The sequence below is a fragment of the Penicillium expansum genome (genome assembly GCF_000769745.1).
Source record: "Penicillium expansum strain MD-8 chromosome Unknown contig370, whole genome shotgun sequence".
NCBI classification, from domain to species: Eukaryota; Fungi; Ascomycota; class Eurotiomycetes; order Eurotiales; family Aspergillaceae; genus Penicillium; species Penicillium expansum.
The window spans coordinates 149,435-162,070 of record NW_015971428.1 but is presented as its reverse complement, the minus strand read 5'-3'; the positions used below and the strand labels follow the sequence as shown (position 1 = coordinate 162,070).

At 52.0% G+C, this 12,636-nt stretch overlaps 6 protein-coding genes across 6 annotated transcripts; 3 read left to right on the top strand and 3 right to left on the bottom strand.

Moving 5' to 3' along the window:
- Positions 1-180: 180 nt before the first annotated feature.
- PEX2_107760 (Sec1 family protein) lies at positions 181-2,643 on the top strand (the record flags this gene model as incomplete). Its single annotated transcript, XM_016748044.1, has 7 exons — positions 181-214; positions 279-316; positions 381-468; positions 524-670; positions 730-932; positions 985-1,451; positions 1,509-2,643. The coding sequence occupies 7 exons, from the start codon at positions 181-183 to the stop codon at positions 2,641-2,643; spliced, it is 2,112 nt and encodes a 703-aa protein (XP_016594886.1).
- A 433-nt stretch (positions 2,644-3,076) lies between these two features.
- PEX2_107750 (putative G-patch domain protein) lies at positions 3,077-3,847 on the bottom strand (the record flags this gene model as incomplete). The annotated part of the gene is made up of 1 exon (XM_016748043.1): positions 3,077-3,847. One exon carries the CDS (start codon positions 3,845-3,847, stop codon positions 3,077-3,079), a length of 771 nt encoding a protein of 256 aa, XP_016594885.1.
- Positions 3,848-4,028: 181 nt separating this feature from the next.
- PEX2_107740 (putative oxidoreductase) lies at positions 4,029-5,369 on the top strand (the record flags this gene model as incomplete). The annotated part of the gene is made up of 2 exons (XM_016748042.1): positions 4,029-4,205; positions 4,278-5,369. The coding sequence occupies 2 exons, from the start codon at positions 4,029-4,031 to the stop codon at positions 5,367-5,369; spliced, it is 1,269 nt and encodes a 422-aa protein (XP_016594884.1).
- A 255-nt stretch (positions 5,370-5,624) lies between these two features.
- On the bottom strand, positions 5,625-6,943 carry PEX2_107730 (NAD-dependent epimerase/dehydratase family protein; the record flags this gene model as incomplete). Its single annotated transcript, XM_016748041.1, has 4 exons — positions 5,625-6,019; positions 6,085-6,541; positions 6,618-6,852; positions 6,915-6,943. 4 exons carry the CDS (start codon positions 6,941-6,943, stop codon positions 5,625-5,627), a joined length of 1,116 nt encoding a protein of 371 aa, XP_016594883.1.
- An 850-nt stretch (positions 6,944-7,793) lies between these two features.
- Positions 7,794-10,383, bottom strand: PEX2_107720 (deadenylation-dependent mRNA-decapping factor PAT1; the record flags this gene model as incomplete). Its single annotated transcript, XM_016748040.1, has 3 exons — positions 7,794-7,917; positions 7,977-10,199; positions 10,256-10,383. 3 exons carry the CDS (start codon positions 10,381-10,383, stop codon positions 7,794-7,796), a joined length of 2,475 nt encoding a protein of 824 aa, XP_016594882.1.
- Positions 10,384-11,164: 781 nt separating this feature from the next.
- Positions 11,165-12,483, top strand: PEX2_107710 (glycosyltransferase family 15 protein; the record flags this gene model as incomplete). The annotated part of the gene is made up of 4 exons (XM_016748039.1): positions 11,165-11,212; positions 11,262-12,020; positions 12,072-12,360; positions 12,416-12,483. 4 exons carry the CDS (start codon positions 11,165-11,167, stop codon positions 12,481-12,483), a joined length of 1,164 nt encoding a protein of 387 aa, XP_016594881.1.
- Between the last annotated feature and the right edge of the window lie 153 nt (positions 12,484-12,636).

The window sequence follows — 12,636 nt, the reverse complement described above, 5'->3', positions numbered from 1 at the left end:
GGTGGGGAAAATCATCTTCCCTTCATATACCTCAGACGGCCACCTAACAACTCCTCCTCCCCAGGGCCTTGAAACTAAACATCTAGTCAATCTTCCTTACTATCTGCCAGCTTTTTTTTGCTCTTTCTTTTTTGTTCTAGTCCTCACCCCGAAGCCCCAAGTTGTGGGCTGCCCGCCATCATGGGCTCCTCGATAATTAACATTCAACGCGACTGTGGGTGACTACTCCTACTACCTCCTGCAAGCACCCCTGGCTGACCTTGAACTTTCTGCAATAGTTATACTAAACACAATCCGCAATACCGGTGGCCATGAGGTGAGCCCAACCCCTCCGATCAACCCCTCTACCGCGGATACTGACGGCACCCTCCCCCTAAAAGTGGAAAGTTTTGGTGGTGGATGAGACCAGCAAGAAATTGATTGACGGAGCTGTGAAGGAAGAGGAAATTCTCAACCTCAATGTTTCCAGTGAGCTCGTCTTGTGCTTTGCGACTCGAGCAATTTCACTAATGCCACACCGCAGATGTCGAGCAGCTCGAACATCGACGACCGTCCAATCCTGATATGGACGCGCTGTACATATTGTCCGCGGAATCGTACGTGGTCGATTGTCTAATGGCAGATTTCGAGGTGGGCCGATACAGAAAGGCATTCTTGGTGTGGACTTCATGTTAGTGGGCTGGTGAACCCGAGGCCTTTGCGACGTCATTCCGCTCACACAGCTTATAGCCCTTGACCCGCAACAGCGATCTCGGATTGAGCGGTCTCAGATGGCGCGCGACCGCATTGCGGACTTTTACACCATGAACATCAATTTCTACCCCAGAGAATCACGCTTGATCACATTCCGGGATCCGTGGAGCTTCCCGGTGCTCTTCCACCCGGGTTGCAACAATTTGATTCGACGTCATTTGGAAGAATTAGCCCAAAAGGTAAGATATACCCTCCAAGTATTCCAATTGAGCTTGCTGACGTTGGATCAAGGTCGTCTCTCTTTGCGCTTCCCTAGGCGAATACCCTGTAATTCGGTACTACCGGCCCCGATCTCCGACCCACGAGGCCGCAGTTATGTGCTCTCACTTGGCACGTTTCATTCAAAATGAATTGGATCAGTTCGCGCAGCATCAGCGTGACTTCCCGCCTCAAACAAACCGCCCTCGAGGCGTACTACTCGTAGTAGACCGCTCCATGGACTTGTTCGCTCCCCTTCTTCACGAATTTACATACCAGGCCATGGTCCATGACCTTCTTCCTGTCACAGATGGAGACAAGGTCACCTACAAAACAGTTGTAAACCAGGGCGCCAAAAATGAGGAGGTCAAGGAGATGGAGATTGGCGAGAGTGATCGAGTCTGGGTGGACTACCGTCATATGCATATGAAGGATGTGCTTGGGAAACTGGGCGAGGACTTTGCCAAATTCCGAGCAGCAAACCCTCAGTTCGCAGACGAGTGAGTTTCAACAGACCATCCCTATACCGGAGTCGGATTGCTAAATTGGGATTTTAGTAACGACAAATCTAATGTGAACACCATCAAGGATATGTTGGGTGGACTGACAGAATTCCAAGAGGGTAAGGATGCCTATACACTGCACCTCAACATGGCGCAAGAGTGTATGAACTACTTCCAGTCTCGCAAACTCTTGGAAGTGAGCTCCACCGAGCAGTCATTCGCCACGGGTTTGGATGAGAACTACAAAAAGGCAAAGAACCTAGCAGCGCAGCTCGTGCAGCTCCTCGATGACGACTCAGTCGTACAACCAGACCGGCTTCGACTCATACTTCTGTACATCATGTATCGTGGTGGATTGTTAGGCGGTGACATTCGCAAACTAATGGCGCACGCTGGACTCCCACCAAAAGACGGCGGGGTGATTGCCAACCTTGAACTCCTCGGAGTTCGTATCGAGAAGCCTCTCAAGGACGAAAAGCCACCAGTGCATCCTCTGTTCACCCGACGAAACCCACCACCTGAATCAGCGGAGCTCAGCCTGAGCCGGTACGAGCTAGCTATCAAGCAGATGCTCGAAGACCAGATCCAGGGCAATCTGGACCCGACTTCTTTCCCCTTCACACGCCCGCACACCGAGACGGACGGTGCCATAGCTGCACAAGAAATGCAATCACAGCAGGCCTCTTTACGCAGCGCAAAGCCTACCTGGGCACGTACACGATCCATCGACCAGCCTCGGCAGCGCATAATCGTCTTCATGGCCGGTGGTGCAACCTACGGCGAGTCCCGAGCTTGCTGCGAAGTCTCAGCGGCATACAACCGGGACGTCTACCTTGCCACTACGCACATGCTGACCCCGGGTCTCTTCCTCCGCCAGGTAAGCGACCTCGGTGTTGACCGTCGTCGTCTGGACCTCCCCTCCGAGCGCCCCAAACCTACTGCCCCGGCCCATCTCTTCGAGCGCGAGGCCCCACCAGCTCCCAATCCGCCGCCACAGAAGAAGCCGGTTTCAACAGCACACCTCAACCCCCCAGCTCCGCCAGAGGCGCTAATGGCTGGTATGTCAATAAACTCAAACGGAAGCGGAAGCAGCCCTGCCTCATCTGGCAGCGGGAAGCACGACAAGAAAGACAAAAAAGACAAAGAGAAAAAGGAGAAGAAGGAGAAAAAATACCGTTTCTTCAAGTAGCTTTCTCCATTTCTACTTCTCTTGATCCCACCCTGCCTCCTGTGTCCTGCTGTCCCCGTCCAGCGCTTTTGTGATACCATTCTTTTCCTTGTATTTCTGTTGGTCTGGTCTGGTCCCGAGCATTCAAGGCGCTATTCTCAGCGGTTTTTTATTTCTTTCCTAAGTTGAGTCCTATAAAGGTTTAAGTCATGGGAATGTTTTCACTGCACTACAATTTATTTTAGGTAGAATCTGGACACTAGTTTCAAGTTACAGTACCTAGTACATAGTCAATATTCAAGTCAAGCACTCAAACAGAAACAAGTGTTGCATTTTTATTTGAAACTCATATCCACATAAAACCACAGCATAAAATAACAAATGGGGGGTATCATCAAACGCAAACAAAACAAAAAAAGAAGCATATCCAACTCTCCACCATCCATCCATCCACCTAAACCCCCTCCCCAAGATACTTCAGTACCTCATCATTCTGATAAAAAGCCTTCCTCATCCTCTCCGCCCTTTTCTTATCCTCCGCAATCTTATTCCGCAACTGCTTAGGATTAAGCTTCTGCACCTTCACCGGCGGCGCCGGTCGAGGCGGCAACGGATCTCCATCCCGATCAAGCCCAGTCCCTAGCCCAGCAGTACCATGCTTGACGCGAGGTTTGATAGGTTCACGAATACCCTCACGACCCGATGCGCCGAGCCCTAGCCTACTATCAGGATCCCAGCCGTAGGTAGACAGGTATCGGAGACCTGAGCGCGTGCGGTCGAGGTGCGACGGCGGGTGGGAGTGAGTGAGACAGATCTGGTGCGCGAGGGAGGCTTCGTGCGGGCGGGCCTTTTGATCCGTTGCATCTGCTGTGGCTTGTGGTGGGAGAGGTAGGCTGCACACGTCGCAGTACTCTGGGGCCGCGGGCACCGCTGTGGGTGGAGGCGGGGGAATGATGTCTTGGGCTGGTGGCGCGGACTGTGTGCGGATTGGTGGTGATGGTGCGCGCTGAGTTGGTGTACTCGGTGATGTACTCGCAGCTGGTTGTTTCATCACAATGGAAAGGTATGTGTCTGCGATGCTGGTGCCGGAGGAGGAGGGAGTTGGGGCAGTTGTTGTGTCTAGATCGGAGGAGCGCACGAACTGCACGCGTTTGCGGCGGACACCGGAGCTGAAGGGTCTCTGTTGCTCCGGTGGGAGGAAGTAGTCTTCGTCTTCGGAGGCCATGGTTGAGAATAGTAGAGCTGTGAATGCAGGGAAAGGAAGAAAAAGAACGAAGATCGGGGGGGCGGAGCGGAATTAAATGGTGGCGATAAGAGATAAGCGGAGATGTGGACGTGTACGTTGGGAGAAATCCCTTTGGACACACCTGTCCTTTCTCTTCCCATCTTCAAATCTCAATTAAATTATGCCCATCCCCATCATTGCCCAGGGTATCCGGGATGGCATCTCGTCCATCCCACATGCCTGGACAATCCTCCGCATAGCACCATGGTTGCTAGCCCTCGCAGCACTGAAATACTATTTCGAAGGAGCCCGCAACGGCTCCGAGCGACTGATGCGATCAAAAGTGATAATGGTGACGGTAAGACACCCCTCAAGCACCGCACAACCATCCAATTACCTTACCCAAGCTAACAAACATCAAAACCATTAGGGCGGAACCTCCGGGATAGGCGCAGAAGTAGTCCGCCATCTCGCAACTCGCGGCGCCCAAGTGATCCTCCTAACGCGCCAACCACCCTCCGACCTCTACCTCTCCGAATACATCGACGACCTGCGCACCAGCACCAAAAATCCTCTAATCTACGCCGAACAAGTTGACCTCTCCTCCCTGCACTCAATCCGCACCTTCGCAACAAAATGGATCGACAACATCCCACCCCGCCGAATAGACTGCATAATCCTCGCCGGCGGCACAGCCGAGCCCTCCACACCCCGCACCCTAACAATAGACGGCGTTGACCAGGAATGGCAAACAAACTACCTTGCAAACTTCCACCTCCTCAGCATCCTCAGCCCAGCGCTCCGCGCACAGCCCGCACACCGCGACGTACGCGTCATCTTCGCAACATGCTCGAGCTACATCGGCGGCGAATTCAGCAATCTGGATTCCGTGGCACGCGGCAAGCAGAAGGTGGTCAAGAAGCGGACGAAGACTTCTCCGGCTCTGTACGAACAGCCCAAGGGCGTGTACGCGCTCAGCAAGCTTGCTTTGACTATCTTCGCACACTCGTTCCAGCGGCATTTGAATGCTTACGAGAGACCGGACGGTTTGCCACCTTGTACGCGGGTTATCGTTGTTGATCCTGGTCTGACGCGGACCCCGGGTATGCGGCGGTGGTTGACTGGTGGGTCGTTGTGGGGTCTTGCATTGTACTTGCTTACTTGGCCTATCTGGTGGCTGTTTTTGAAGTCGCCTGTGCAGGGTGCGCAGAGTATTCTGTATGCGGCGATGGAGCAGCAGTATGGACGGGGTGGGGGTGGGTGGTTGATTAAGGAGTGTCGGGAGATGGATTATGCGCGGACTGATGTGCGGAATGATGAGGTTGGGAAGAAGCTTTGGGAGTTTAGTGGGAAGATGGTTGAGGAGGCGGAGAAGGAGAGTGCTGTTATGAGGGCTTTGGAGAGGAAGGAGGTCGAGGTTGAGAAGCAGAAGCTTGAAGCCGAGAAGGCGGCGAAGGAGGCGGCTGAGAAGAAGGGGAAGAAGACTGATGGGTCGAGGAGGAGTCGGAAGGGTCAGAAATAGTGAAGATATGTATATGTATCCCTGTTTTATAGGTATAGGTACATATGTATAGTATGATATGATTATATAGACGGAGTTGAAAAAAACTGTACTCTACAATTACAAAGAGAACAAGCTCAAATTTATAGACCAAGCATCACAAAAAAAGGAAATTCGTTTCATGTATTCTACCAAACAGACCCAGGATTTCTATATCAACAACGGCAAGATCATTACAAGCCACCAAACACGATTACATCAGAAGCCGAAGTAAATTTACTTCTTGAGCTGAGCAAGCAGCTCAGCAGGGGGCTCCTGGCGGTAACCCTGGGGGTTGTTCTTAGTCCAAAGCCAGAGGTCCTCGCAAGCCTGCTCGAGGGTACGCTCAGCCTTCCAGCCGAGCTCGGTGTGGGCGCGGGAGGGGTTGGCAGTGAGGTTGAGGACATCACCAGCGCGACGGGGAGCAACCTCGTAGGGCTGGTCCTTTCCGACGGCGGTGGAGAACGCGCGGACCATCTCGTAGACGGTGCTGCCCTTTCCGGTACCCAAGTTCCAGGCGCGGACACCGGGGCTGTTGGCGCGGAGGTATTTCAAGGCCTTGAGGTGGCCGTCTGCGAGATCCAGGATGTGAATGTAATCGCGGATGGCGGTACCGTCGTGGGAAGCGTAGTCTAGGGCAAAGTGTTAGATTAGGGGCTTTGGTAATGGGAACTAGAGGGGAGGAAAGGTTGCATACCATCACCGAAGACCATCAACTTCTCGCGCTTGCCAGTGGCAACCTGGGCAAGCAGAGGAAGCAGGTTGTAGGGGACACCCTGGGGGTCCTCGCCCATAATACCGCTGGGGTGGGCACCAGCAGGGTTGAAGTAGCGGAGCAAAGCGCCGTTCCACTTCTTAGCCTCGGCCTCGTTACCGGCATTGATAGCGTTGTTGCGCTGGGCGTTGATCAGATCGGTGATGGCGGTCTCGACGGCGAACTTGGTGTTGCCGTAGGGGTTGGTGGGGCCCAGAGGGCAGTCCTCGGGGATGGGGATCATGTTGGGGAAGCGGGTGGCATCACCGTAGACGGTGGCGGAGCTGGAGAAGACAATGTTGGTGACATTGTGCTTGACCATGGAGCGCAGGAGGTTGATGGTGCCGTAGACGTTGACGAAGTAGTAGTCCAGGGGCTTCTCGCCGGACTCGCCGACAGCCTGGATTGGGACAATTGAATTAGCTACTGGATTATACTATGCGGTTTATTTTTCTCTTATTTCATCGGATACATACCTTCAGAGCAGCGAAGTGGATAACACTGTCAATGTCGGGGTGGGCCTCGAACACCTGGTCGAAGCTATTCTCCACGGTGACATCGAGCTCGTAGAACTCGGGCTTCTTGCCACAGATAAGCTCAACACGGTTGAGAGCCTCACGTGAAGAATTGTAGAGGTTATCAGCAACGACGACCTTGTAACCAGCCTCGAGGAGGGCGAGGGCAGTGAAGGAGCCAATGTAGCCCGTGCCACTTGTGGGGAATTAGTTGTAGTTCCAATATAAGATCCCAAATAGGGAAATTTTACCACTTACCCAGCAACAAGAACTGAACCAGCAGACATGATTAAATTCCGTATAATGATTAGTAGAAAGATGGAGAGTACGCAGAGTCCGGAGTAAAAAGCGGACGAGGGGCAGGTTTTAAGGGGAAATTAGAGGTGGGGGGGACCTGGGCCGTCTCCCCACGTGGATATGTGATGATGCGGCCGGGTGGTTTGATTTGATTTTGATATTCTTGTTTCTTGTTTCTTGTTTGGTGTTTAATTTCCCATTGATCTACATGCTTATACCTTTAATTTCCTTTTATCTCCTGATTGAGGTTATTGTACTATTGTCGGATTGTTGATGCAAACATAATGTACATCAAGGTATGTGTGTTATGACCGAGTTTGGTGGAGGTGAAAACAGCCCTCAGTCTCGAAACGGGCAAGGATATGCGAAGATGTGCAAAGATGTGCAAAGACGCAAAGAGAAATTCCTCAAATCCCTCAAATCCCTCGAATTTCCCGGCATCCCCTGAATCTCCCAAATTGCCTGCAAACAACGTTGTTTAACCGGGCCGAATAAGGACGTATGCAAGGGGGTCCAGTCGGCCCAGGCCCAGTCCGTTCCCGGTGAACTCTCGGCCAAATATTATTTACTCTTCATTTTGAATATAGAACATTGAAGTGAAATTGGTATTGAAAAAAAAAAACGTAAAATAAACCGGGTTCAGGTAAAATAATATAACCCGATTTTTGGCAGGGCCCTGTATTTCCCTGTAGGTATGGTAGATAGTGTGTTGCATTCTCGCAACATTGTCTCGAGACCAGTGCTCATTCTCATTGAATCAAGTCTGGATGAGCTCAGACTCTGAAGTGGTTAAAAGGCCCGGGCATATACCCGAGGAGGCTCAAATTTAAATTAGCCTATTTAACCGAGGAGCTCAACATCCAGACCAATGGCCCGCATGAAAAGGTTGACATTGTTCAGACGCTGACTGCCCATATCGGCAGGAAGGGTCTTGCTGTATCCCACGGTTTCCATAACACGGTCCCTATAAAAAATTAATTAGCACAATTCCTGGGTATCGCTAGGTCGAAACGGAAAACTCACTTAACGGCAATAACCAGACGCTGCTGCTGTTCAGGACTGGCGCCAATGCCTACGGCGGCAAGGAACTGCCACACATACATATCGTCACCGGAGCTGATTGATCCCGGGAAAATGTCATTCAACCCGAGTTCCAATGTATCAAACAGCACATTGAACTTCTCAACCCACTGCTGCCAATCGTGCTCAGAGGCCTGACCGGCCTCCTTGACGATCTCAGCACGACTGAGCAACATGGTCAAAATGCCCAAGCCAACCTTGGTGCGAGCCAGGGTCTGCACATGGGTTTGGTTGATGACCAATCCCAAAAGACCAATGATAATGTTGAATGGCGCCTCGTTCACGTATCCCAAAAGGCAGGGCATGACAGCCAGCGAGAACAGGTCAATGGCTTCGCGCACACCGAGCGATGGCTGGGCCTCGCCCGGCACAGGCTGAGCAAGGCGGACCACGTCCAGGCTATCCAGGTGGACGACAATCATGGTGAGGATAGTGACACGTTGTTCCTGGTCGATGTGACGGAAGATGCGAGGAATAGCCTTCTTGCCCTTAGGGTATGACAAGAATGCGATAAAGGGGTGTGGTGTCGTCGAGTTGGGCACAATAGGTTCCATCACCTTCAATGATCGCCACAACTTCTGGTTGAGCGAGTGAAGCTTCTGTCTCCATTCCAGGTGTTCTTGGATTGCCTCGGCGTCGCCTTCTTCGGGGGGTGGCGGCATCGTGCGCTCCATGTCTTCCATTGCCATCAATGCACTGTAAACACCTTCGAGATTCGTAAGAATTGATTTGCGGTCACTGAGACTCAGATCCGACTGCTTCTTGGGCTTAGGTCCCTCTGAGCTATCAGGGCGCTTAATGTTCAGCATCGGCTTGGGAGCCTTGGCATTGCTAAATGAGATCTTGCCCAAGCTACCCTCAATAATAAGCTGCTTGTTCTTGGGCTTGGCCTTGGCCGCCTCTACAGCGCGCTGGACCTGCTGCTGCATTCGCTGCATGTGGTTGTCGGCACTCTGGAAATTGCCCCGACGATGCCCGCCGAGCCGGTTACCGGTCTGGAGCAGATAAGTCTGGGCAAAGTGACCAAGGGGTTGGTGGGGGTGCTGGCGTGGTGCACCACGAATCTGGCTGTAGACTTGGTAGTAGAAGTCCTCCGCCAGCACGGCCTCGGGATCTGAATCTGCGACATTTCCAGCAGCCGCGACCAGCTGTTGCAACTGGATACGGGTGATGAAATTCTTGTCCTGCGGGGTCATCAGACCATTTCCTCGGGACAGGAGGAAAATCTTGTGGTTGCGCTTTGCCCGCTTAGCATCCTCCACCAAATAAGCGTTACGCTGCTCTTCTGTGAGATGCATGAGTTGCTGCGGATTAGTGATCACCGGCATTCCATTGTTGGAGCCCCGGCTAGGCGGCGGCCCTTGCTGATGTTGAGGAAGCTGCTGGGGCTGCTGGGGTTGCTGAGGGCGCTGGGCCTGGGCCTGGGGTGGACCACCATGGCGCGGGCCAGGAGGCGGCATATTTTGCGGGGGGAGGTTGGCGTTCTGCATCATGTGCAACGGCGCACCAGGTGGCATATGTCCATGGCCACCGTAGAGCTCTGGCATACCAGGCGGTGGGTGCGGCATTTGCGGGGGTAGGTGGCCCTGTTTCATCTGTGCTTGGATGAACTCTGGGGGCACCGGAGGGAACCCATCAGGAAGCGTCTGAAGATGCTGGAGCTGGGGTAGATAGTGAGGCTGCTCCACCATGGAACGCAGGAAAGCTTCTGCGGCTGGGGTCGCGGTAGTATGGCCATGATAACGCATCTGTGCTTCGACCTCTTCCAAGCTCATCATCTTCCGGCTCGGGGCAGCAGCAGCGGCGGGTTCGGCTTTCTTCTGTGAGACACCCCAAACACTAGATTTGGCTTGCAAGTCTGGAATATAACCGGGATCCGAGTACTTCTCATAGCCTGAGCGCTTGGTAGTCTGCTGGGGGGCGGCCGGCTGAACAGGAACTTGGGCGGGCTGGGGAGCGACTCGACCTGCATTGGGATTTTGTAGGCTAAACCGAACCTGCTCCTCGCCAATGGCGTCAGAAACCTGGGCAGTCTTTCCAAAGAAATCAAAGTCTCTGCCAACGGATGTATCGGGGCCGGCTCCGCCAAACGTGTCATCGTTGAACTCGTCCTGGTCGTCGGGAAGCTGGTCTCCAAGACCATCGTAGGTATCCTCGAAATCAATCCTAAATGATGGTGAGTACAATGGCTCATTCCAAGCCATTAAAAAAGATAAGCTCACACGTCGTCATCTCCCAGCGCATTAGCTCGAGCAATGTCGGCAAAGGGATCTGGGTTCTCGAAGAACCCTTTGGGCCCTGAACCATCACGGTCCCTGGGTAGGGTTGTATCAAATCCAAAGAAAGCCATCCTCTGGATGAGGAAGGATGAGAAAGAGGTGGGGAGGTGAATAGCTTAGTGGGGGGGAAGTTGAGGAAAGGTGCGATCGATGGACGGGAAGTTCTGGAGTGCGGATGCCTCAGGCAGAAACGGTGCTTTTTGCCAAGCCACAATCGTCGATCTTGTCTTCAGATGTGCAGCTTTCACCTTTTGATATGTAAAGAATTGTCAAAGATTAAGAGGAGATAAGATGCTGCAGGGCTATTTGAAGGCCTTTAGAGTCTACCTGGTAATACTTTGACCCTATTAACTACATATGTATATACACAAAATAATGTACATACTCAGATAGTAACAATAACAGAGTCGACAAGAGATAGTTACCTTGAACTTGTATAGCAACGAGGATTATTTCCCCTTTCCTTATCTTTTATAAGTGGATTTGATATCATCTCCAAGATCGAATAAACATGGATCTTACTAACCCACGCACCAGTACTCTAATAATATCCCCTGAGCATTAGAATGTCTCAAATTGGGTGACACCCCAAGTGGCTGAAAGCGGTTGTCATTGTCTTGCGCGGCCTTTCATCTTTTCCACCTTTAATCTCCCCTCCTCCCCCCTAAAAAACCTTCGGGATTTTCACTGGCTGTTCCTCAATTTTAATTTCGTCCTATTCTCCATTGATGTCGCTCGCTTTCTAATCTGGATTGGTACTAACTGCGCCGGTCTGACCTCTGTTGTTGCCTTGCCACTTAACGGGGAATCATCATTGTTCCNTTTTCCCCCCCCCCCCCCCCCCACATCACCATGTCTATCAATATTCGATATGCGCGCTACCTACTCTTTGCCGTCATGGTGAGTCTTTTCTTCATGCTTACGAAGTTCAGTCGTTAACGTTGAGTAGGCATTGGCGGTCTTCTTCTTCGTCTCAAAGTCCTCCATCCCGATGCCTACCACCGGGTTAACTACTCCTACACCCAAGGCCCCCACATACGATTCAGTCAAGTCGCAAAAACCGCAAGTTATCGGCGCACACCATGCCGAACGTGTAAACGCCACCTTTGTCACCCTCGCGCGTAATTCCGACCTTTGGGACATGGTCAAGTCCATTCGAGCTGTCGAAGACCGTTTCAACCACAACTACAACTATGACTGGGTATTCCTGAACGATGAGGAGTTCGATGAGGAGTTCAAGAAATTGACCACCGCACTGGTCTCGGGCAAAACTCATTATGGTGTCATCCCCGAAGAACACTGGTCATACCCAGAGTGGATCGACCAGGACAAGGCCAAGGAAGCGCGACAGGAGATGGACCGCAAGAAGATCATTTACGGTGGATCGGAGAGTTACCGTCATATGTGCCGTTATGAGTCCGGGTTCTTCTTCCGCCACCCCCTCATGATGAACTTCGAGTACTACTGGCGCGTTGAGCCTAGCATTGAGCTCTACTGCGATATCGACTCCGATCCATTCCGCTTCATGAAGGTGAACAACAAGAAGTACAGCTTTGTCATCAGTCTGTACGAGTATGTGGCGACCATTCCTACCCTGTGGGATAGCGTGAAGAAGTTCACAGGCAATCACCCCGAGTATGTTTCCGAGGGTAATGGCATGGAATTCATCAGCAATGACGGTGGAGAAACCTACAACAACTGCCACTTCGTAAGCACTTCCAATTGAGTTAAACTTGAATCTCGCTAACATTTCTGCCAGTGGTCAAACTTTGAAATTGGCAGCTTGGAGTGGCTGCGATCCGACGCATACATTGACTATTTCACATCTTTGGACAAGGACGGTGGTTTCTTCTATGAGCGATGGGGCGACGCACCGGTTCACTCCATCGCCGCTTCTCTGATGTTGAAGAAAGAGGAAATTCACTTCTGGGATGACATCGCCTACTACCATGTCCCATTCACGCATTGCCCCTCGGATGAGAAGAAACGTCTAGACTTGAGGTGTTCTTGCCAACCGAAGGATAACTTCGACTGGAAGGATTACTCTTGTATGTCCATAACCCTCCGATCTATACCTATAGTACAACACTAACTGCGATACAGGCACCAAGCGTTGGTTCGATATTACCAAGATGGAGAAGCCCAACGGATGGGACAAGAAATACGACTGATTCACTCATATCGTTCACGGTCCCTCTGGGTATATCCACGGATAGCCCAGTCGTTTCCTTATTGGCGACAATGCGCGGGTCGGTTGTCTCGCCTGGATACGAAGCGCTGCGCTTTTTGGAGGCTGGCAGTGTCACCCATTTGCGCGGCAACTA